Consider the following 22708-nt stretch of genomic DNA (forward strand, 5'->3'; position numbering starts at 1 on the left):
AAACCAAATTGGGCATCCAAATCCTTAACTTGATCATCAATTCAACACTTGAATCCTACAAAATAAAGAGATTTTTTATTATTGTGGTGCAATTGGGGGGGGGGTGTTCCTTTTTAAAACCCCACTTTAGGAATTAACCTTGAATTGAAATAGAATGCTAGCAAGTAGTAGTGATAGATCTAACATGAAGTAATGTAAATCTATCAAGTATGTAGATTTAATAGCTTTGAATCAAATTTGAAACCTTAAAAGGAAATAAAAATGACATCTAAACCTTTGTGAATGTATGTGCTTGAAATATGCCTTCTAGATGAATTTAGATCTTGAAAGGAGATAGATGTAGAAGATGCAACAAAAGAACTTGAATGTATAAATGGAGATCTTGAATGTTGAAAATGCAATAGAATATCTAGCACAAATGCCTTCAATGAATTGAATGCATAAATCCTTGAGCTTCAATAGAGGAAAACTTGAATTCTTTCTTGAGAACTTAAAGATTTGAGTGCCTAAACTTAGGATGCTTTGATGTGATATAAGATGGATGATAAATGAAGCAAATGGAAGGGTTTATATAGAGCTCAAAATTGGCTAACTCTTGCAAGAAACCTACATAGGAATTAATATTCCTAATGTATTTAGACACTAGACCTAAAGCTATGCCACTAACAACTAGGTCTTGGGACCTCTGAGATCCTTTTGGGATCCCAAAAGAGGTCATGGATATCTAGAATTAGGTGTAGAGTCTGAGATATAGCCATTATGGTACATGGATTAGATTTGAAGTGGATAGATGAAAGAAATGGAGGACTTGGGAGGAATAAATTCTACCATGAACTTAACACTATGAAAATAGGAGCTTTAAAGAGGATCTATTAGGTTTTACCCCAATTCCACCTAGGAGGAAGGACAAAAAAGGGAAGAAGGGATGAAAGACATGCATATATTGATGATCTCACATTAAATAGGTGTTAAACCTTCATTAAATTGGAGTGCATCCAATTTAAGATGATACAATACATATTAACTTGTGTAGTCCTATAAGGATAAATAGTGTGTTTGGTGATAGATACGTTATATTTTTCATTCACGATCTTTCTAGAGTGATGTGGAATTCTTACTTAAAGGAAAAATCAAATGCTTTTCATATGTTTAAAGCCTACAGAGAAAAGGTAGAGAGAGATATTGGTAAGGCATTGAAATTCCCAAGATCAAAACAGGGAGGTAAGTTTACCTCTTACGAATTTGAGAGCTACTACATGTTAGAATGATAGAATAATTGAGGGGGGTGGGGGTGAATAAATTATCCTCAAGTCTAAATGTACCAATTCAAATTTTACTAACTTCAAACAACTTATTCAAACTCAAAAACCACTTGACTAGTATAACAACTCATCAACAACTTATCTATTCATCACTTAGCTCTTTGTTTAGTATATGTTGACTAACAAAAAATAAAATAACAGTAAATAGCATGCATCACAAATAAACCATTCACACATATATGGCACCAAGATTTAATGTGGAAAACCAATTTGGGAAAAACCACTTAGTAACATGCTACCAACTTTTCACTCTTCTGAAGTGAGCTCAGTTAAGAGTCAACCCCTTTAAAGGTTACAAAACACATTGTTAGGTGTGAACCTATTAATGGATTTAATCACCCTATTAGGAGTGACCTAGTTAGAGGTCTTTAGATCATTCCATCAGAATGTCACCTTGATTAAAGGATATACAAATGACTATTAGGTCAACCTTGATTAAATGATTTTGACTGCCATAATGGTTAGAATGTAATAGCTAGGTTTGATCTATTAAGATACAACTCACTTTGCAAATTTGGATCTCCATTTGACTCATTAGTTGGTTCATTGACTGGACTTCATTAGGTTATCCATCTTTGATCTTCTTGGCAACCCTTTAAGAAATCACACATCACCAATTTTCTCACTTTCCTCTGCTACTCTTTTCTTCACAAGCTCTCCACAAAATTGCCAATCAACAATGAACCAACCTTAGAAAATATCCCTTATGCCTCCTTAAATAGGTATCCTTGATCTATTTTTGTGTAAACATCATGGTATATCTTAGGATTTGATCAAGTTCAATGAATCATATCATAGTTTTTTCATTCTACTCATTTATTGATCCTTCTAGATACTTCTCTTTAAATCAGTGCATTTGATCACTTAAAAAACTCAATTCATGCATTAAATACACCAACTCATCAATCCTTATCATCCATGTGTTTTGACCAATCCAAAAATTCAACTATGTCGACTCAAATTTGATTCTTTCACAAACTATTATTTTGCCAACACTCAGTCATCACTGTGTTCTTCTGCTTGATCAATACTATGTGCTCAGTCTCTATTGTTTTATCTAACTCGAATTTCACTTGCTTTCTTGATCTTCATTATGCTCAATCACTACTATATTTTCTTCTTCTTCTTGCTTGGCCATAACTACCACTCTATTGATACTATTTTCTTGGCTAACTCTTAAGTTCCTTAATCTTCTTCTTCATTAACCTAGTAAAATTGTCACTCGGTCAAGCTTAGTATTTTACTCAACTTTTTGTATTCTCTTCTATTTATCAACTCAACTTTCTGCTTCACTTCATATAATGATTAAACAAAACATCATCTTGTCAAAGAGTAACTAATCAAGTGCCCATCGTAATTTCAACATACTTACTCCTCTTTACTCAACAACTTCACTAGTTCATCTAGTTATCTCTCTTTTCAAATCCTCTTCATCAATCAACTAATATAGAACTCTAAAATGTTAGTAAATGTCTTACCAACAATGTTTGACATCAATGACAACATAACAATTGTTACAATTATAGTTTCCAACAATCTCCTTCTTTGGCATTGATGGCAACACCTCTAGTTACCATGCAAATGCAAAAGACTTCATTGGATTTGTCACTATCATCTCCATCTATATTCTTTATAAGATTTTCATTAATATCCTTAGTTTCATTCTAATTCTCATTCATGCACTCTCTTACACTTCTCCCTCTATGATATCAATTGCAGACTCTTCAATTCTGACACCAATTGTAATATCAACTATATTGACTCCCTCTTTGACATCTCTTCTTATAATTCAACTTCCCCCTCTTTCATCTAAATGGTAACTTCATAATAGAACACTCTCCCTCTTATATCTCAACACATACTCTCTCTGGATATGAATGGTAACTACATAGACATCTCTCCCTCTTTGACAACAATGCCAAATACATCATCCATTATCCCTCTTTGTTTCATAATATACATCATCTTCTTGTCATTGTCTGATTGATCTTGTAATATCACTTCCTCTGTCATCCCTAACGTGACTCCTCGTAGTCTCATTTTCTCATGCTTCTATCCATCTTTTCATAGCTTTAGACAACTCCTAAAGGGTGACCTCTTACATCAATGTGTAAGATATTATGATAATAAGATTTGATGCAATTTTGCATCTCTTCTCAATTTTATTTAGATAGGGGAATGACCCCTAACTTACCTCTTAGATATACATATGCTTTCTTAAGTAATGCTTTAGTGAATATATCAACTATCTGCTCCTTTGTGTTCACATACTCCAGTCTCACTTCTTTGTCTTGTAATAACTCTCTCAAGTAATGATACTTGATTGCAATGTGTTTTGTCTTTTTGTGCATCATAGGATTATTTTATATGTTTATAACATTTTTGTTATCACAATATATCACAACAATTTTAGTAATCTATTCCTTCATACCTTTTAACAATTTCTTGATCCACACAATGTTTGAAAAATTAACTCCTGCAACAACATACTCAACCTTTGTTATGGATTGAGAAACACAATTTTTCTTTTTTCTTATCCATGAAATTCATCTCCTTCCTAGAAATAAAGTTCCTCTTCTTGTACTCTTTCTATCATCAATATTTCCAACCCAATCAACATTTGTGCAAACTTTCAACTCAAACTTGTCACTTTTCTTGTACCATAATACATAGTCTTTTTTTCCTTTCAGATATCTCAATATTCTCTTCACAAACATCATGTGATTTTCTCTAGGATTAGCAAAAAATATTGCAACAATACCAACTGCTAATGCAATGTTAGGTCTTCTATGTACAACATATTACAGTTTACCAATCATTGACCTATGTAGTGTTTGATTCACTTCAACAGAATCATCATTCTTTGAAAGTTTATGATCAATGAGCATAGGTGTTCCAACTTGTCTTGAATCTTCCATTCCAAAGGTCTTCAATATCTCTATGATATACTTGGATTTTTTAATGTAGATACCTTTCTGCATCTGATAAACTTGTAAACCAACAAATAACTTGATCTCTCCAAACATTAACATCTCAAATTCTTTTTTCATCTTATTCGAAAATGATTTGCACAACATATCATGTCCTCCAAATATGATATAATCAACAAAAATTTCAGCTAGCAATACCTAGTTCTCATATTCACTTTTCAAGTACAAATTTCTATTGTCATTAGTTCTCGCAAAACCATTTTGCACCAAATAAGTATGCAACCTTTCACACCATGCTCTAGGGGCTTGTTTCAAACCATATAATTCTTTGTGCAACTTATATACCATATTATTCTTGATAGGATCAACAAATCCTTCAAGTTGTTTGATGTAGACTTCTTCTTCTAAGATTCCATTCAAAAATGCAGATTTGACATCCATTTAGTATACTTTGAAACCTTTGGAAGCATCATATGCAATAAAAGTTCTCACTCCTTCCAACCTTGCAACTGGGGAAAATGTCTCTTCGTAGTCTATTCCTTCCACTTGTGCATATCCCTTACAAACTAGAATTTCTTTGTTCCTTGTGACTTCACCTTTCTCATTCAACTTATTTCTAAATACCCACTTGGTTCCAATCAAATTCTTGTCCTTTGGACTAGGTACTAATGACCATGTCTTATTCTTCTCTATTTGATCAATCTCTTTATTCATTGCCTTAATCCACTCTTCATTCTCCAAAGCATCTTTAACTGATTTAGGCTTAGCTTCACATAATAAATATGTATCACACTTCAAATTTTTTCTTGTCACGACTCTTGAATATTTACTTCCATTGATTTGGTTAGGTGTATGGTTCCTTCTTACATACTTTTCCAAGATAAGTTCATGTCTTCTCTCTTCTTGTGGTAGTTCACTTGGATCTGCTTGTTCATCTTCTTTAGGTATCTCTAGTTATTACTCATCATTGTTTATCTAGTGTTTAGTATCCTCTCTTTGATGTTCGACTTCTTCATTTTGTGACTTGACTCCTACAGCCTAATGCTTGACAACATGTTGATGTTTGATAAAGATTTTCTACTGAACCTTGGTAGTGCTTTGCTACTAATGCCCAATAGCCTCTTTCTCTAGTTCAGGTTAAGTACTAGGCTCTCCTTCATATATGTAGACAAAGAATTTGTAATCTTTAGGTTCTTTCTTATATTTCTCTTCATTCTTTTCTGCAATTCATCAACTCTAACATTTGCACTTTCCACAATTTTGTTAGTGTTAGAATTCAAACACTTGTATGTCTTTCTTTTAGTGGAATATCCTAGGAATATACCTTCATGACTCTTTTTCAATATGTAACACTTGCTTCCAATTTTTTTGAAATAATTGACATTAGGTGCATAGCCATACCAGAGTTTAAAAGGGGTTTTGTCTACACCTTTATTGAATTGAACTTAGTTTAGAGTATAGACTATAGTACTTACAAACTCTCTCCAATACTTCTGTGAAACCTACTTTTACATCATTAGTGTCCTTGCACAGTCCATGATTGATTTATTTCTTCTTTCATCTATCCAATTTTGTGTTGGAGTGCTTGGTGCACTCATTTGTCTCTTAATTCCTTTGTCATTGCAGAATATAGTGAACTCATTTGATTTGAATTCACCATCTCCATTTGATCTCAAGCACTTCATACTATTTCATGTTTCCTTTTCAACTCTAGCCAAATACCACTTAAACATTTGAAATGCATCAGATATTTCTTTTAGAAACATCACAATCATCATTCTAGAGAAATCATAAAAAAATAGAATAAAGTATTTATCACTATAATAGCTTTGCACTCCAATAGAACCACATAATTAGTATGAACCAACTCCAGAATATCATCATAAGAATAGTTTTTTCTCTTGAAACTAGACTTTGTCATTTTTCCCATTTGACATTGTTTGCCTATCACTTTATCAAGTTTGTTCAATCTTAGTAATCCTCTTACTCTTTTCATCTTACTAATTCTCACCAAATTATGAAAGTCCACATGACACAGTCTCTTATGCCATTACCAAATATCTTCAAATTCTGCAAATATAAAAGTATCCTTAGATAGGTCTAGATAGAAAAAGTTACCTCTTGTTTGATCACCATTTCCAATTAGTTCACTAGTAGTATTATAAATATTTGCCTTCTTGTTTTGGAGTTCAACTCAATAGCTTGAACTGTTCATCTGTACCACACTCAACAAGTTATATTTCAAACCATCAATGCAATATACATTGTCACATTATATCTTATCATTCAATATAATTGATCCTTTACCTTTCACATAACATGGTGCATTATTTAGGGCGGGGGCCCTAGCTCGGTTGGCTAAATCTTCCCTGTTGTAGGGGGTTGGTCATGGGTTCTAGTCTCCCTCGTCCCCGTGATATCGGTGGGCGTGTTGTGCTAGCGCTACCAGTCACGTTAAAAAGTTTACCTGGTGCACTACAGTTTATAGGGGGGGCCGTGCTGCACCCAATTCTTGCAGTCTAATAAAATTTAAAAAGAAAAAAAACATGGTGCATTATTTCCAAACTTGACATTACTTCTATTATAATGTTCTATTTTTTCAAACTTAGTTGTATCACCAATCATATGATGTGAAGAACCACAATCAATTATCCATCTGTCATTCTTATTTACATGCAATATTAAAGAAGTTTTCTCATCTTCATCAGATTCATCTTTTATTGCAACATTTAACAACCTCTTCATCATTTTCATCAAAATCACTCTTAGAACCATCTTCTTCAGAAACGTAACAAGATTTCTTAACTTTTCTTTTGTAGTCTTTGTTACCTTGATTGTCTCTATTGCCTCTTCTTCTTCAGTATTTGTTATCTTTCCTTTCTTCCTTCTTGTCTCTATCAGGACATCTTGTAGCAATATGAAATTATTTTTGTTACATTTAAAACAAATAATAGGGAGTTTATTTTTGTATTTTTCTTTTCCTCTTGGTAGCCTTCTTGCCAATAATACTTCTAATTGATCAAGATCACCATCTGGTTCACTATCACTATCCACATGCTTACTCTTCTTCTTTCTTTTAGATCCATCAAGGGTTAGTTGAGACTTGAAAGCACATTCCACACTAGAAGGTGTATAGTTATCAAAATTTGACATTTCAAATGTAGTGATTCTACCAATTAGACTATCCAATGTTAGATCATTAACATGTGCACATCTCAATTCTTGATTTGCAGATACTCTAATTGCATAGATAGGAAGTAAAGTCCTAAATACCTTTCTTATCATAGTCTCATCATATATGATTCCTCTAGCACCTCTAATTGCATACACAACTTTTTTTCTCTAACCATAATACTGTGCAAAAAAATCTCCTTCTTTCATCTCATGTCATCAAACTTTCCTCTCAAACTCTAAGCTTTAGCTCTTAACACATTTTTGTCTCCTCCATGGATTTGTGCCAGCTTACCCCACATTTCCTTTGCAGTAGTGCATTCTTTCATATCATCAAACTTAACATAACTCAGGGAAGATGTTAGATCTATCATCATTTATTATGCTCCTGCTTCTCCTTGATTTGTTCAATAGTCATGGGTCTGGGAACTTCAATGTACTCATTTATGAGGTAGTAATGTGCAGAATCTTCAACTCCAGATAGATGCAATTTCATCAAGCATTTCCATGTTGGGAAGTTCTCTTTGTTCAACTTGGGTATCTCTCTCTTATACATCCTTATCTTTAGCTTAAGTTCCTTCAAACTTTCCTTATAGTCACCAAAGCTCTAATACCAATTATTAGAATGATAGAATAATGAGGGGGGGGGGGGGGGTGGATCAGTTATCCTTGGGTTTATATGTACCAATTCAACTTTTACTAACTTCAAATAACTTATTCAAACTCATAAAACTAGTCGACAAATATAACAACTCATCAACAACTTAACTTATTCATTCATTACTCAACTCTTTGTTTACTATATGCCAACTAACATAAAATAAAATAATAGTAAATAGCATGCTTCACACATAAAACATTCACACACATATATGACACCAAGATTTAATGTGGAAACCCAATTTGGGAAAACCCACCAAGTAATATGCTAACTTTTCACTCTTTTAAAGTGAGTTCAGTTAAGAGACAACCCTATAAAAGGTTGCAAAACACATTGTTAGGTGTGACCCTGTTAGAAGTGGCTTTGTTAGAGGTATTTTTTAGATCAGTCCATTGGAATGTCACCTTGATTAAAGGATTTACAAATGAATGTTAGGTCAACCTTGATTAAAGGATTTTGACTACCACAATTGTTAGAAAGGGACAACTAGGTTTGATTTGTTAAGATACAATTCACTTTACAAATTCAGATCTCCATTCGACTCATTTGTTGGTTCATTGCTTGAAATTCATTAGGTTTTCCATCTCTAATTTGCTTGTCAACTATTCAAGCAATCACACTTCACCAATCTTCTCACTTTTCTCTGCTACTATATTCTTCATAGGCTCTCCACAAAATTGCCAATCAACAATCAACCAACCTTAGAAAACATCCCTTATGCCTCCTTAAATAGGCAGCTTTTATTTTTTGCCACTTAAACATCACTTTAGATCTTAGGAATTGATCATGTTCAATGAATCTAATCATCATTTTTCCCTTCTTGATACGTCTAGAAAATTCTCTTTAAATCCTTGACTTTGATCGCTTAACAAACTCAATTTTTGCATTAAATATTCCAGCTCATCAATCCTTATTATCCACACATTTTGACCAATCCAAAAATTCAACTATGTCAGCCTCAAACTTGATTCTTTCTCAAAATATTATTTTGTTGACACTTGGTCATCACTATGTTCTTTTGCTTGGTCAATACTGTGTAGCTTGGTCTCTACTATTCTATCTGACTCAGCTTTCATTGGTTTGCTCAATCTTCACTATGCTTGGTAACTACTATATTTTCTTCTTCATCTTCCTTAGATCACTCAACTGATACTGTTTGCTCAACTAACTCTTAAGTTCCTTAATCTTCAGCTTCATTGACCTAGTGAAACTGTCACTCGGTCAAGCTTAGTGTTTTACTCAACTTCTTGTCTTCTTTTCTATACACCAACTCAACTGTCTACTTCACTTCATATAATGATTAAAGAACACATTATATTGTCAAAGACTAACTAATCAAGTGCTCATTGTAATTCCAACATACTTACTTCTCTTTACTCAACAACTTCACTAGTTCATCTAGTTATCTCTCTTTTCAAATCCTCTTCATAAATCAACTAATACGATACTCTACATTGTTAGCAAATGTCTTACCATTAAGGTTTGACATCAATGACAAAATAATAATTTTTTAAATTGTAGTTTCCAACACTACCAAGAGCACAAGATCAGAAGGAAGATGTCAGCTCCTAGGACACCACAACATAATGGTGTTGCAAAGAGAAGAAACCAACTAATTATAGATTGTGTCAGGACACTGATGACTCAAAACTATTGGAAAGAAGTTATGAGCACAACTATGTACACCTTGACTATGGTACAAGTGAAGAAGGGTACAAATAAGATGCCCTATGAGCTATTGTTTTGACACTCACCATCAGTGAGCTATTTCAAAGTATTCAAAAGAAAATGCTAAATCAAAAGGGATGAATACCAAGGAAAGTTTGAGCCAAAAAGTGATAAAGTTATGTTCTTGGGTTACTCTACAAAGAGCAAGGCATACCAGTGTTTGAAAATTTGGATGAACAATATTGTCAAATCTGCTAGTGTAAAGGTCAATGAGTTTTTTGAGAAGAACAAAGAGGAAAGAAAGAAAGAATTGGAAGACTACAAACAATTTGTATACACTCCACTAGTTAAACTAGTGATAGAGGCACTGTTGGAGGCAACACAAGAATACATGACTACACAAGTAGAAGCAGTTCATCTTGAAGAACCAAGGGATAAGGCTCATGAAGCACCTATGCTAGCTAATTATGTGAGAAGAAACCACTCAATTGATCAAATCATTGGAGACAAAGATTTTGGTGTGCTAATGAGAAGAAAGTCGAAAGAGGTAGTCTATTTGCTCTCACATTTTGAAACCAAGATTATAAGAATCCTTGAAAGATGAGGATTGGAAAAAGGATACAAAAGAGGAGATCAACCAGATTGAGAATAATGATACATGGATCTTGATGACCTAGCCACAAGACAAAAATGTCATTGACATGCAATGGGTATTTAGAAACAAGATGAATGAAGATGGAGAAGTAACCAAGAACAACACCAAACTTGTTTACAAAGGATTTGCATAAGAAGAAGGCATAAAATATGGGGAGACCTTTGCACTAGTGGCTTGAATAGATGGATTATGGATACTCTAGCATTCATCACGTACAAGAACTTCAAACTATACAAGATGGATGTTGAATATGCATTTCTGAATGGAGTTCTAGAGGAAGAAGTATACATTGAACAACCATAAGGGTTTGAGAATGAAGAAGACAAGAACCAAGTGTACACAATTAAGAAAGACCTATATGGACTAAAAAAGGAACATAAATCATGGTATGAGAGGCTACACTCATACTTTATACAAATTGGCTTTACAAGAACAAACGACAACAACAAAATCTACCAGAAAAAGGAAACATGAATTGGTTTGCTAATTGCAGAAATATTCATGCATGATATCATCTTTGGAGGAGATGATAAGACAAGCACTAAATTTTCAATAAAGAGAGAAGTCAAAATGTCCATTATCGGTGATATCAAGTTCTAAACTATCAAAGGAGGATGAGAACCCTGAAGTGAATGAAACTCTTTACTAATATATGGTTGGTAAATTATAGTATGTTTTGCATAGTAGACCAAACATTGAACAAGATATTGAAATAATGGCTAGATTCTTAGCCAATCCAAAGGAATCACACATGGTCACTATGAAGAGGATCTTCATATATCTAAAGGGTACTGAAGAATATGGCCTATGGTATCCTCGCAAAGGAAACTTTGAGCTTAGCATCTTTATTGAATTTGACTGGGCGAGGAACATAGATGACATAAAGAGCATGACTAGTACTGCATTTTTTCTTGGAGGAAGACTAATTGTATGGGCCAACAAGAAGAAAAATTGCATATAACAGTCAACAAAAGAAGCATAGTATGTAGCTTCTACGGTGAACAACACTTAGGTTGTTTGGATCAAACAATTGGTTGAAGGGATTCAAGAAAAGATGGAGGAACTAGTGGTTATAAATTGTGATAGCACAAGTGCTATAAATATATCAAAGAGATCGATTATGCACTCTTAGACCAAGTACATATTCATAACACACCACTTACTAAGAGAGAAAGTGCAATAGAAAGAGGTAAGGTTGGAATATGAACCAACCAAAGAGCAATTAGTTGATATATTCACAAAACCTCTTCAAAAGGATACCTTTGAGTATCTTAGAGAAAGTTAGGGTATTACCCCTATCAATGCCGAAGTAAAGATACCAAGGTAATCATCAAACTATGACCCACAAATGACTAATCACAAGTGTATATTGATGAACAACGAGGACTACTCTATAAGGGGAGCAATCAGAAAGATATGATGTGTGCCTTTGGAATTGTTGTCAAAGGGGGAGAAGAGAAAATAAGAAAACAAAAGAAAACAAGGCAAAAGAGAAAGAAGAGAATAAGGGGAAGACATAATCCCAAGTGGAGATGTTGAATAAAGAGAAGATGTAGATGTTGAATAAAGAGAAGAAGGAGGAAAAACTCATGATATCATTTTCTAAGCATGAAGTAGTCATAAAAGATATGGTCGAGTGTGATCAAGTGTTGCCATCAACGCCAAAGGGGGAGATTATTGGCATAACTATCCAAAGTCTAAGGACTAACTAGTGGAGTTACTGGTGTACTCAATTATGACTAAGTTGTCATTGATTTCAAGGTAAAGAGGGAACATCGACCAACATGAAGGCAAGACTAGTGAGGCATATTGAGCACATATGTGTGACTCTAGTTCACAAGTATGATCTAAGGAATGAGAAGAACAAGCCAAGTAGAGAGAGTGATAAAGGACAACCACTTAGACAAAATCATGCTAAGTGCGTACGAATACGAAGAATGATGTTAAGTATGCAGACAAGGTGGTGTGATTGGTAGTCATGAAGAATGGTTAGGTCATGAGAACAAGAAGAAGATAATGACAAGATACCCATGACTAACATGTCATGAAGCAAGCATAATGTACTCGACATTGCATTTAATGCTGACTGTCCCATCACATCGTGGATAGATGAAAGAATTCAAATTTGAATTCTTTCCACCAAAGCAAGCCATTATAGTCACAAAACATTTGTGACTTTTGTTCATACATGGTACATCTGACAAGGATGATGCATGACAGTAACATGAGATCAAGCTAGCTATAGGCTTGAGAATTCAAATTTTGAATTCATAGATTAGAGTTTTGAAGCAGAACAAATAAAGACTATATAAGAGAATGTTGCTTCAAGGAAAAAGGTAGATTGCAAATTGAATAGAAAAAGTGCCACAAAGCTGAGCTAAGTGTAATTTCAAAGTGAGAAGGGTGACATTAAGAAGTCACAAAAAAACTATGAAATATAGTGTGTTGAGGATAAGCCAACATGCTCGATCAACACAAGTAATGAATTATACTATAGCTAGTAGAGTGAAGCACATAAACGATCATGTCTGAGTTGCAAAGATGAGGGAGAGTAGAGAAAAGTTGTAGACAAGTTTGAGGAGCATCAAAGTGATATACACACTAAGTAAAGTATATTATGATTAGATCATTACTTTTGTTTTTTTCTAATCACTACAACAAAAAACCCCATCAAGGGTGGACTTTAACAAGTTCTTTGTATTAAATCCCCTAATAGGGTGACACATTAGTTTGTGTTTAGAAGTCCTTTAACTAGGATGCTCTTAACCGAGTAAGACTTTCATAGGTATTATTTAAATCCCTTAACTGAGTGGCAATTGATAGTGTCCTTGTAATCTTCTAACAGTGACAAGCTCCTGACTGGCACACTTTAGGAGAGTGTAAACTTTGTTATAGGATCATCTCACACACCGTGGTTTTTTTCGTAGCTAGGTTTCCATGAGATATATACTCATGTTATGTGATGCTATTTTTATCTTTATTATTTTTGTTTGAACCTAATTGGTTAAGTTATAGCTATCATTAACAAGTAGACTGGTGTGAAGAAGGACATGTGTTAAAAGTTGAAGTTATCTAGGGTATACTAACTCACCCTCCCTCTTAGTATATTCATCTGTGTGTAGATCAACAAATAATATTTAAACATATTTGTAATGAGACAAACACCAAGGCAGAAGGTTAGGTTTCTCTTATTGCAATAATGATGGCTAAAAGGTTATTTCCCAATTTCACCTTGAAAGAGATTCGTTGATCATTGTCGATGCAATCATTAAAGGGGAGATCAAAGTATGGTACTTGAACATATATGTTAAATATATTAATTTAGTATTTACTACTTTCGATGAATTTTTATTTTCTAATATTAAATGAGGAGGGAATCATATAGCATATATGTTGTCAAAAGTGGGATTTATTTGAATGATCCATCAAATGATGAGATGATTAAGGAATTTCAAGAAATTAATGGAGAAGAGTTGGATTTAGAACCATTGGTGTTGAGCAGTGTACCCCTTGGTTAGCTGATTTGTATATAGTGGAAGGGTGAATTTTATGGATTAAGGGGCTTTTTCAGATTTGGACAAGCACACTCAACCACCCCTTTTCAAATTTGCTTCCATTTTATATCACTTAGTTATACGTTGAACAACAAGCATGTGGCTTATGAAATTATAGAGGGAAACTATCATTATTTGGTAAGGGCTAGTTCATAACTATCAAATTTTAATAACAAAATTAATTAACATGATTGTTACTCCATCCAAGGTAGTTGTGGTAGCCAAGAGGAGTACTTTGGTACTCATGAGAGAGAGGAGTCTAGATGATATAAAGGGCAAGAATGTGTGACAATGATGTAAGGACTTTAATATACGTAGGGGGAATTCACTAGGCCTTATATATATTAATGGTTCAGTTGATAGTGTGGGTCAACAAGGTAAGTGATACATTAATGGAGGCAAATTTCACATTGCGCACATCTAGACAACAACAATGCTTCTTAGGGAAAGTACCCAAGACAATAATACAAATTATATTCACACTCAATAGCCCTCAGAGAGATAATTGAGCTGCTACTTGGTGAAGAATTTTAAATGATGAACACAAATATAGCACAAAAATAGATATTGCAACCGCTGTGCTTGTGTGGGCGTGTAAACTTAGAACTAAAGAAGAGGCAATTTGGGTGATGAAAGCATGTGTTCAATTGGAATGGTCTAGGGGTCTCATTCCAATGATGGTAGTGGAAAAACTAGGGAAGGGTTTAGATCCAATGGATGCAACTAGTGATTGGTGGGTGAGAGCACACAAGATTTCCAACCATTTCTAGTTTGGAGCGTCACTTCCAACAAGGTGGAGAGATGAGATGAAGTTGTGGTTAGATGGGAGTTATTGAAGGATCGTCTGTCTGCATGGGAGATAGTGAAGAAAAAGAAAGAAAGAAAACTTAGAGAAGAGGGATGGGCCAAGAAGAAATGAAAAGAGGTGATTTTTTAAAAATTTTTTTTTTGAGGATTGTCGGGTAAATGACTCAATGGGAACAATAAGGAAAATGTAAGGTTTGATTGTCCATAGTTTACTAGTAATTTTTTTAATTTAAAATGTTATGAAAGTAAACCTCAATCTATAAACTTCGACAACCTTATTTTGTAATAGAATGGGTGTAGGATTTGGAGGTGCTTTTTGGGGATAAATTTTGTACATAAAATGCTCTAGGAAACATGTGTTCATGCATGTACTTCTGATACTTTTGGATTTAGTAGGGTTGAATAGATGCCAAAATAGTGACGAATTTGAAATACAAACTTGGAGACGCACCAAGGACTTGGGGACTCTATCCCCCCATCCCTAGTGGTGCTGCTAGATTTTTCAATCTCCGCCAAGGATGGGGTTGTTGTAATCAATTGTATGTTGTCATTGATGTTATACAAATGTTAGTATTGAGCAATGAAGAGTTTGCAGTATTAACCTTGCATATTTCAATATTAACCGAGCAGTCGGGTAAAAAAGACACTTCAATGTTGATCGAGCAGTCAATTAATGAAGAATATCTTGCTTGCAATATTAACTAAGTGGTTGGGTATCAAAGGACTCACAATATTAACCGAGCATTCAATCCTAGTATTGACCGAGTGATAACATAATGCAATTGTCTAATAATTAATTGATTGAGGCCAACTATTTGCATGATTATTGATTATTTGAAAGGGTATTCAAGCAGAGTTGACAAAGCTTATGATATTTAAGGAAGATCAAGTTGTGAGGATATAATGAACAAGTGGAATATGAAACAAGATGGATATGTGAGAGAAGGCAAAAATAGAGCAAGAAAGTGTGGAAGATAAGTTGCAAAGAACATCTGATCAGTAAGGATCCAAAAGTTAAGCTAGAACAAAGATTTAAATCTGCAAAGATAGTTGCTTCATAAATCAAGTCAAATTGATGTTACCTTCTAACCATTGTAGTAATGAAGAAATCTCTTAACATAGTTAACAACCATATTGTAAATCCTCTAACAAGGTAACATTTTAGATTGAAGTGTTTGAAGATCTCTTACCAGGCCACTCCTAATAGGGTGTTCTAGATCCTCTGACAAGGTCATATTTAATAGTATGTTTTGTAACCTTTAATAGGGTTGGCTCCTAACAGGACTCACTTTAGAAGAGTGAAAAATATTGTAACTAGCTGCATGGTGGTTTTCTTAAATTGGGTTTCCATGTTAAATCTTGGTGTCATCTATTTTCATTTTATTTGCTTTATGCTTTATGTTTCTACAACTAAGTTACTAAAGGTTAAAACAGATTAATATTCATAAGATTGCTTTGTTAATCGAGTGACAAAAATATTCTAGTGTTAACCGAGTTGGCTAGTACTGCATAATTAGTGGAAAGTTTGAATTGACATCTATGGACATGGAATTGTTTTGTTGTAACTGATTCATCCCTCCCCTCTCAGTTACACTCTTCATTTCCAACAGAAGGGGCGTTCCAATGTTGACAATTTGCTAATTTGACTATTTACGTTCATTATTTTATGTTCCAATTTAATGCAATGTTCAAGTATTTACTCTTTTATATCTTTATAGCTTATATTGCAATACATCTTTTCATTACTAGCATTTTAAGTACCATATTTATAGTGTATACAACCCCACCGTTCCCCTACCGTCCCCCCACTGTCCCTAAATCAAGGCCTCTCTGTCCCCATCCCGAAAACTTATTCCACCATTCCCCCTCCCCGAAGACGATGTAACTATGCTCTTTTATAAAACTTATTAAATTATAACTAATTCAATAAAAAATGACACTAGAACAATAAAAATGACAATCTTCATAACTAATTAAATCTCACCAAAGAATAGTAACATGTTGAGATAGCTGTCTCCCCAATGAAGATTTAGAAATGAGATCCCCCATTTATGACTCCTTGTCCAAAAGCCACTAAACTTTCTTAGCTTATTCTTTGAATTTTCTCTTTTTCTCAATAGAGATTGCTCAGCGAAATAGTTGTTAATGCACCCACTGAATCGAGTTTAAAGAACCTCTTCTCTATTAACTCTACAACAAACATATTCGGATTCTAGAGTAAAGAAATGAACCAAACAAAAACAAGCCTGCAATCTTCTCCATTCAATCATTCTGCTTCCACGGAGAATAGCTGCAATCAGGCAGTGACATATTCTTAGCGAATATTGTCAGTCGGATTGCCTCAGCCGCTCACTATCTTTAGCTCTACAGACGGACAGTAATACCACTATCCAAACCTCCAAAAGTATCTTAGCATGCTGACACGTGGACACTTAATTCTCCACTGGTGGCTGATAATACTATGATTTACGCAAAATTTCTGCCTCGAATTTGTCATAGTTTGCCACGTGGCTGAGAATTTCAGAGATTGGGTTGGAGGCTACAAAGTTAAGACAAGCAAAGATGTAGTAGTATAGGCAGAAAGAAAGAAGAGACAGAGGGCAAATAAAGAAAGAAAGAAAGATGGATCACGCTGCAGATGCCCATCGTACAGACTTGATGACTATCACTCGGTTTGTTCTGAACGAGCAGTCCCGGCACCCTGAGTCGCGAGGGGATTTCACCATCCTTCTCAGTCACATTGTCCTCGGCTGTAAATTCGTGTGCTCTGCCGTAAACAAGGTGAGTTTAATGGGGTGCTCTAATTCATTCAATTTTTCATAAGATCTCTTATTGGTTTTTGATTCAGGATTTTGTATAAGTGCGTAATTATTGCAATGCGTCAATGGTGGTTGGATGTTAGGTTTCAATGGTAGGTCAATGGACATTCATGTTTGATTAAACCTATGTTATTACAAATTATGGACGAGTATTACTGGAAGGACAGAGTTTGAGCTCAAATTGGGTGATACCAACGAAAAGCTCTATAGGTTTATAACGTCAACTAAATGGATACATAGATTCTGATATCTGTACTGCCCTAATTGTACGTTGAATTCTTTGTTTTGTTTTGTATCACAGAGTGTGATCCAAATGTCGATACAAAAATAATCGCACAATTGAATCCAGAAGCATAAAATTTGACATCTGTATAGCGGCTATAGGCTCAACTGTATCTTGAATTTTATTTTGTTTTTGTTTTCTCAGGATTTTGTATTAGTGCACAATTATTTCCAAGGATCTATGGCAGTTGGATGTTTGGTTTCAATGGGAGGTCAGTGTACATTTTATAGTTTATCAAAACTAGGTGTTTACGAAATATGAGAGTTTTTACTAGGAGGACAGAAGTTTGAACAAAAGTTGGGTGATATCAGACAAAATGCTCTATGGGTGTAGAATCCCAACTGATTAATACAGAGGTGCTACTATCTGTATAACCCCAACTGTATCTTGAAAATTTAGTATGACTGCCATTAGCTTTAAAAAATACTCAAAAATTAGTATGACTTGCATTACCTGAAAAAAATAATGGAGTATTTTGTAATTACTTGGTCAAGCCTATTTTATATTTTATTTGATAAGTGACCAGATGACCTTGCAGTTTCACAGGCTTACACCATTGTGAGAGCATATATAGTCCTAATGGAAATGCCTACTAGTCATGGTCAAGTTTATTGTATTTGTCATTACATAATCTAGTGCTTTCTGCGGCTACAATGCATTTTATCTCATGCTTGAATCATAATGTTTGTTGCAGGCAGGTTTGGCTAAACTTATTGGGCTTGCAGGAGAGACCAATGTGCAAGTACGTTTTAATTGTTCTTTTCAATATCAAAAACTTTTCCAAAAGATTCTAACTTATCTCAATGAAACTATTCCTATAGTTTTGTTTTCAGTATGCTCTCAAATTAAATCAAGAAATTATTTCATTTACAGGGTCCTCTTGGATTTTAAGGTTATAGTCAAAACAATGTGAAGAATGCTTTCACACATTGCTGGCATTTTTTAATCCAAAAGCTTTTGCTACTTATAATATAATTTTTTGCAAAATGGTTTGATTTCTTGACAAATGATACTATAGCGTTTATATATCTCTACTATATTCTTGATTTGGATATAGGGTGAGGAGCAAAAGAAACTGGATGTACTCTCCAATGAAGTCTTTGTCAAGGCTCTTGTAAGCAGTGGGCGTACGGTAAGTCAAAGAAAGAAATGGAAATATATAAGTGCTTCTTGATCTTCGGATTTAAATAAATGTCCTTGCAATGCATATTTTTCTGATTGGTAGTAGTTTTAAAAGTAAAAATGTGTGTAAGTGAGGTTGATTGAACTCTAATGTGCTGATTGGTTTTAAAATTTAACTGGTGGAGGATCCTAATATTAAATTATTTTGCAATTGAGCTCCTAATCTCAGCCAATTAGGCCAATGGGCACCAAATTCAATTGAAGGATTGGGATTTTCACTATTTGAACCAAGTTGATTGCAATTGTGCATGCAATTTAACACAATTAAGCTTAGATCTACAAAAAATGATTTTTGACAAAAAAAAATTACGAACAACTCATCTATTGTGTTATGGATAATCTCTTTAAAAATTGTTGAATATTTTTTTTTTCTGAGTAGCGTATACCATGAAAACTTCTTTCCTGGAATCTGAATGTGAAAAGTTGAAAACTATTTGTTTAGAAAGTACATTTGTATGGGTCCAGTCATTGGTTAAGCAATGGTGCTCTTATTTGATTAAAGGTTATATGTGCTGAGGTTCCATGCATCTACTAACTTTAGGTCATCATGGCAGTGCATCCTTGTCTCGGAGGAAGATGAAGAAGCCACTTTTGTGGAGCCTGCATTGCGGGGAAAGTATTACTATTGGCCCTCAAGAATCTGGCTGTTTAGCTTCTGAGTTGTAGTAATCTGTAGCCTTTTCACCATGACTGTCAATGGTATCTGCAGGTACTGTGTAGTTTTTGACCCACTTGATGGTTCTTCAAACATTGACTGTGGAGTCTCCATTGGAACGGTACAGATTTCATTTGTTAATTACTGGAATATATTTATTATAAATTTCAACAAGCTAGTCAGCTCATCTCAGTAAAGTGAAGAAATAATATCTAATTGACTAATACTCAGTTAAAGAGTTTGAGGAATTCCTCTTGGATCCAATTCTAGATTTTAGTATAGTTAAGAGAAACCCTCAACTAAGCAGTGGAATGGTAATTCTTTAGAAAGGAAGAAGCATGACCCTAAAGATTATCAACATATATTCATGCTTCTGTTTTGTTTGCTTAAATGAAAAGGTTAGAAAATCAATGGCAATCTTTAGGAATATCTTTTTCTTTTTGTTAGTGTAGATCTTTGGAGTTTACTCAATAAAGGCTGGAGATGAACCGAAATTGGGAGATGTCCTGCGACCAGGCAAAGACATGGTTGCAGCAGGCTACTGCATGTATGGAAGCTCTTGCACGGTAATAATTGTCTTTCCAAAAACACAATAGGAATATATGTAGTTATTATGTTTTTCTTCGAATCTCTAATCGGGTCTATATTGAAAACCTTTATAAAATCAAAGGACTGAGCATAAGCCCTTGTTTCTTTGATAAATTATGTCCTGTTCATTAGATTATCCATGCCTATCTGTTTTGATATGGTTTGCAATTCTGAATAAGAATCTTTAGTTGCATTGATGAAGATTATCTTCCTTTTACAGCTTGTCCTTAGCACTGGTAGTGGGGTAAATGGTTTTACTCTTGATCCCTCCCTCGGAGAATTCATTTTGACTCATCCAGACATAAAGGTATGCAATTCCCCATAAGCGATGCAAGAATACCATGGATATGCCTTCTTACCGCTCTTCTCAGTGGATGTGTGTTACAAAGAAATTTTTGGTGAATACTTTTACTAGTTTGTAAGGTCCTGAAGCTGATTTGATGAATATTCTGAAATCCTTCCAGGTTCCAAAGAAAGGAAAAATATATTCCGTGAATGAAGGCAATGCGAAGAACTGGGATGAACCTACAAAGAAGTAATTAGATAAATGTTCCATGGAATATCAATTATTTAGAAAAGTCAGAAGTTTAATCAGTTCTCAATGTTTGCAGGTATGTTGAGAGATGTAAATTTCCAAAGGATGGATCATCCCCAAAGTCTCTGAGATACATTGGAAGGTGATAATAATTCCCTCTCTCTTACATGTCTAGGACATAAAAAAATCAGTATATATCTTGAGTGCTCTATAAATTAGTCGACATGGGAAATACCACTCGAATGTTTTGAGGATGATCATCAAAATGCACCAAATGTTAAGGTGTAATTTCATATGCCAGGAAGAAGTGCACTGCCCTTATTATGCAAAACATTGTGTATACATCTCTTGTGCAGCATGGTAGCTGATGTTCACAGAACCCTCCTTTATGGAGGCATTTTCATGTACCCCGCAGACAAGAAGAGTCCCAGTGGAAAATTACGGTATGTCCCATTGATTGATACTTCAGTTGGGAGTGCGCATTTAGTATTTATCCCAAACATAAAGGCTCCATGTTTTTTACTGTTCTGTTTGGGCAGTGTACTGTATGAAGTATTTCCAATGTCTTTCTTAATGGAGCAGGCAGGGGGGCAGTCTTTCACAGGAAAGAAACGGGTATGCATTTGTTTTCCATTGACCGAACACTAGTAATGTAACCAAAACTAATTACACTTTTCAAAGGATAATAGGAGAAAATTATAAATAGTTGCCCCAGACAATAAAGGTATTAGATGTCTTCTCATTTTGCTGTAACATTTGGCAGGCACTAGACATTATTCCATCAAAGATTCATGAACGTTCATCAATCTTCCTTGGGAGTTATGATGACGTAGAAGAGATTAAGGCTTTATATGCTCAAGAAGAAGTAAAAGCCTGAAGTTTGTTGGTTGCATTGCCTACCTGAGAATTGTATTTGTAGATCTGTTTATGGAATTCTGTCAATGATAATGACTAAAGTAAATTTTGATTAAGATGACTCGTGCAGCCAATGTGGTAAAGAAAAATTAATGGGGTTTACTTCTTGTGATATCTACACATGACGAAGTAGTGCTAATTTTATTGCCATTGTTAGATACATTAGTATTTCATCTGAGGTAGACATAATCTTTTGGCAGTCTCTCTCTGTATCCCTCCATATTGTTTGAAAACATAATTGCTCTGGTACCATCTCAGAAAAAGTGGAGCAGAGAAAAAGGCAAACATAAAACTCTATATTAATCAGAATGATAAATTACATTAATTTGAGCTGCTCCTCATAAAATACATTATTGGAATAATAATACTTAGCACATTTAAACCTATAACTAACAGCTCTATTGAGCTAGACTCTATTGGGAGAGAGTGAGTAACAAAACACAATCCTGCAATATACATAGAATAGGGTAATTAATCAGAGTGCAAACAACTAATTTGAAATTGTAAATTGGGCGCCAACATTTGGAAACTTTGTGCGTTTCAAACTTAGTACTAAATAGTTCAACTACTTTTTAGAAAATTCTAACGTTTGGTTAACCTGTCTTGTTAACCAACCCAGCGATTACATCTGGAATCATAATTACATCTAACACTCCCCCTTAAGTTTGATTCCATGAATCCTATTCCATTTTCAAATTCTTTCCATCTTTCTAGAAACTTCGACATCTGCAATACAAGACTTCTTGGAACATTTGTTTCTGCGAGGCGAACATGACTGGTTCACCTTTTTTCTGTAGTAGCCTCTGTATCTGCAAGGTTGAACACGATTAGTTCACCTTCTTCCGTCTCTGCAAGGTGGAACACAGCTGGTTTACCTCTTGTCTCTGCAAGGTAGAACGCTATTGGTTTTCCTTCTTTTTAGGGTAGAACACGACTGGTTCACCCAAACCCACTAGCCTTTGT

The 22708-nt window shown here is 34.5% G+C and overlaps 1 protein-coding gene across 1 annotated transcript; it reads left to right on the plus strand.

Moving 5' to 3' along the window:
- The first annotated feature begins 17340 nt into the window (after positions 1 to 17340).
- Positions 17341 to 21801, plus strand: FBP (Inositol monophosphatase family protein). Its single transcript, XM_089811461.1, has 12 exons — positions 17341 to 17549; positions 18565 to 18612; positions 18928 to 19002; positions 19607 to 19668; positions 19762 to 19828; positions 20160 to 20273; positions 20516 to 20602; positions 20760 to 20830; positions 20907 to 20972; positions 21187 to 21273; positions 21370 to 21445; positions 21594 to 21801. The coding sequence occupies exons 1-12, from the start codon at positions 17391 to 17393 to the stop codon at positions 21705 to 21707; spliced, it is 1026 nt and encodes a 341-aa protein (XP_089667587.1). The 5' UTR covers positions 17341 to 17390; the 3' UTR covers positions 21708 to 21801.
- The last annotated feature ends 907 nt before the right edge of the window (positions 21802 to 22708 follow it).

The sequence above is a fragment of the Cupressus sempervirens genome, chromosome 11 (assembly GCF_028749045.1).
Source record: "Cupressus sempervirens isolate cs-2001-9-10 chromosome 11, ASM2874904v1, whole genome shotgun sequence".
NCBI lineage: Eukaryota > Viridiplantae > Streptophyta > Pinopsida > Cupressales > Cupressaceae > Cupressus > Cupressus sempervirens.

Excerpts from the sequence above, each read along its gene's own strand:
- FBP (XM_089811461.1), top strand. The coding sequence starts at position 17,391 with ATGGATCACGCTGCAGATGCCCATCGTACAGACTTGATGACTATCACT. Across the intron at positions 20,603-20,759 it reads TGACTCATCCAGACATAAAG|GTTCCAAAGAAAGGAAAAAT; the intron begins GTATGCAATTCC and ends AAATCCTTCCAG. Across the intron at positions 21,446-21,593 it reads CTTTCACAGGAAAGAAACGG|GCACTAGACATTATTCCATC; the intron begins GTATGCATTTGT and ends AACATTTGGCAG.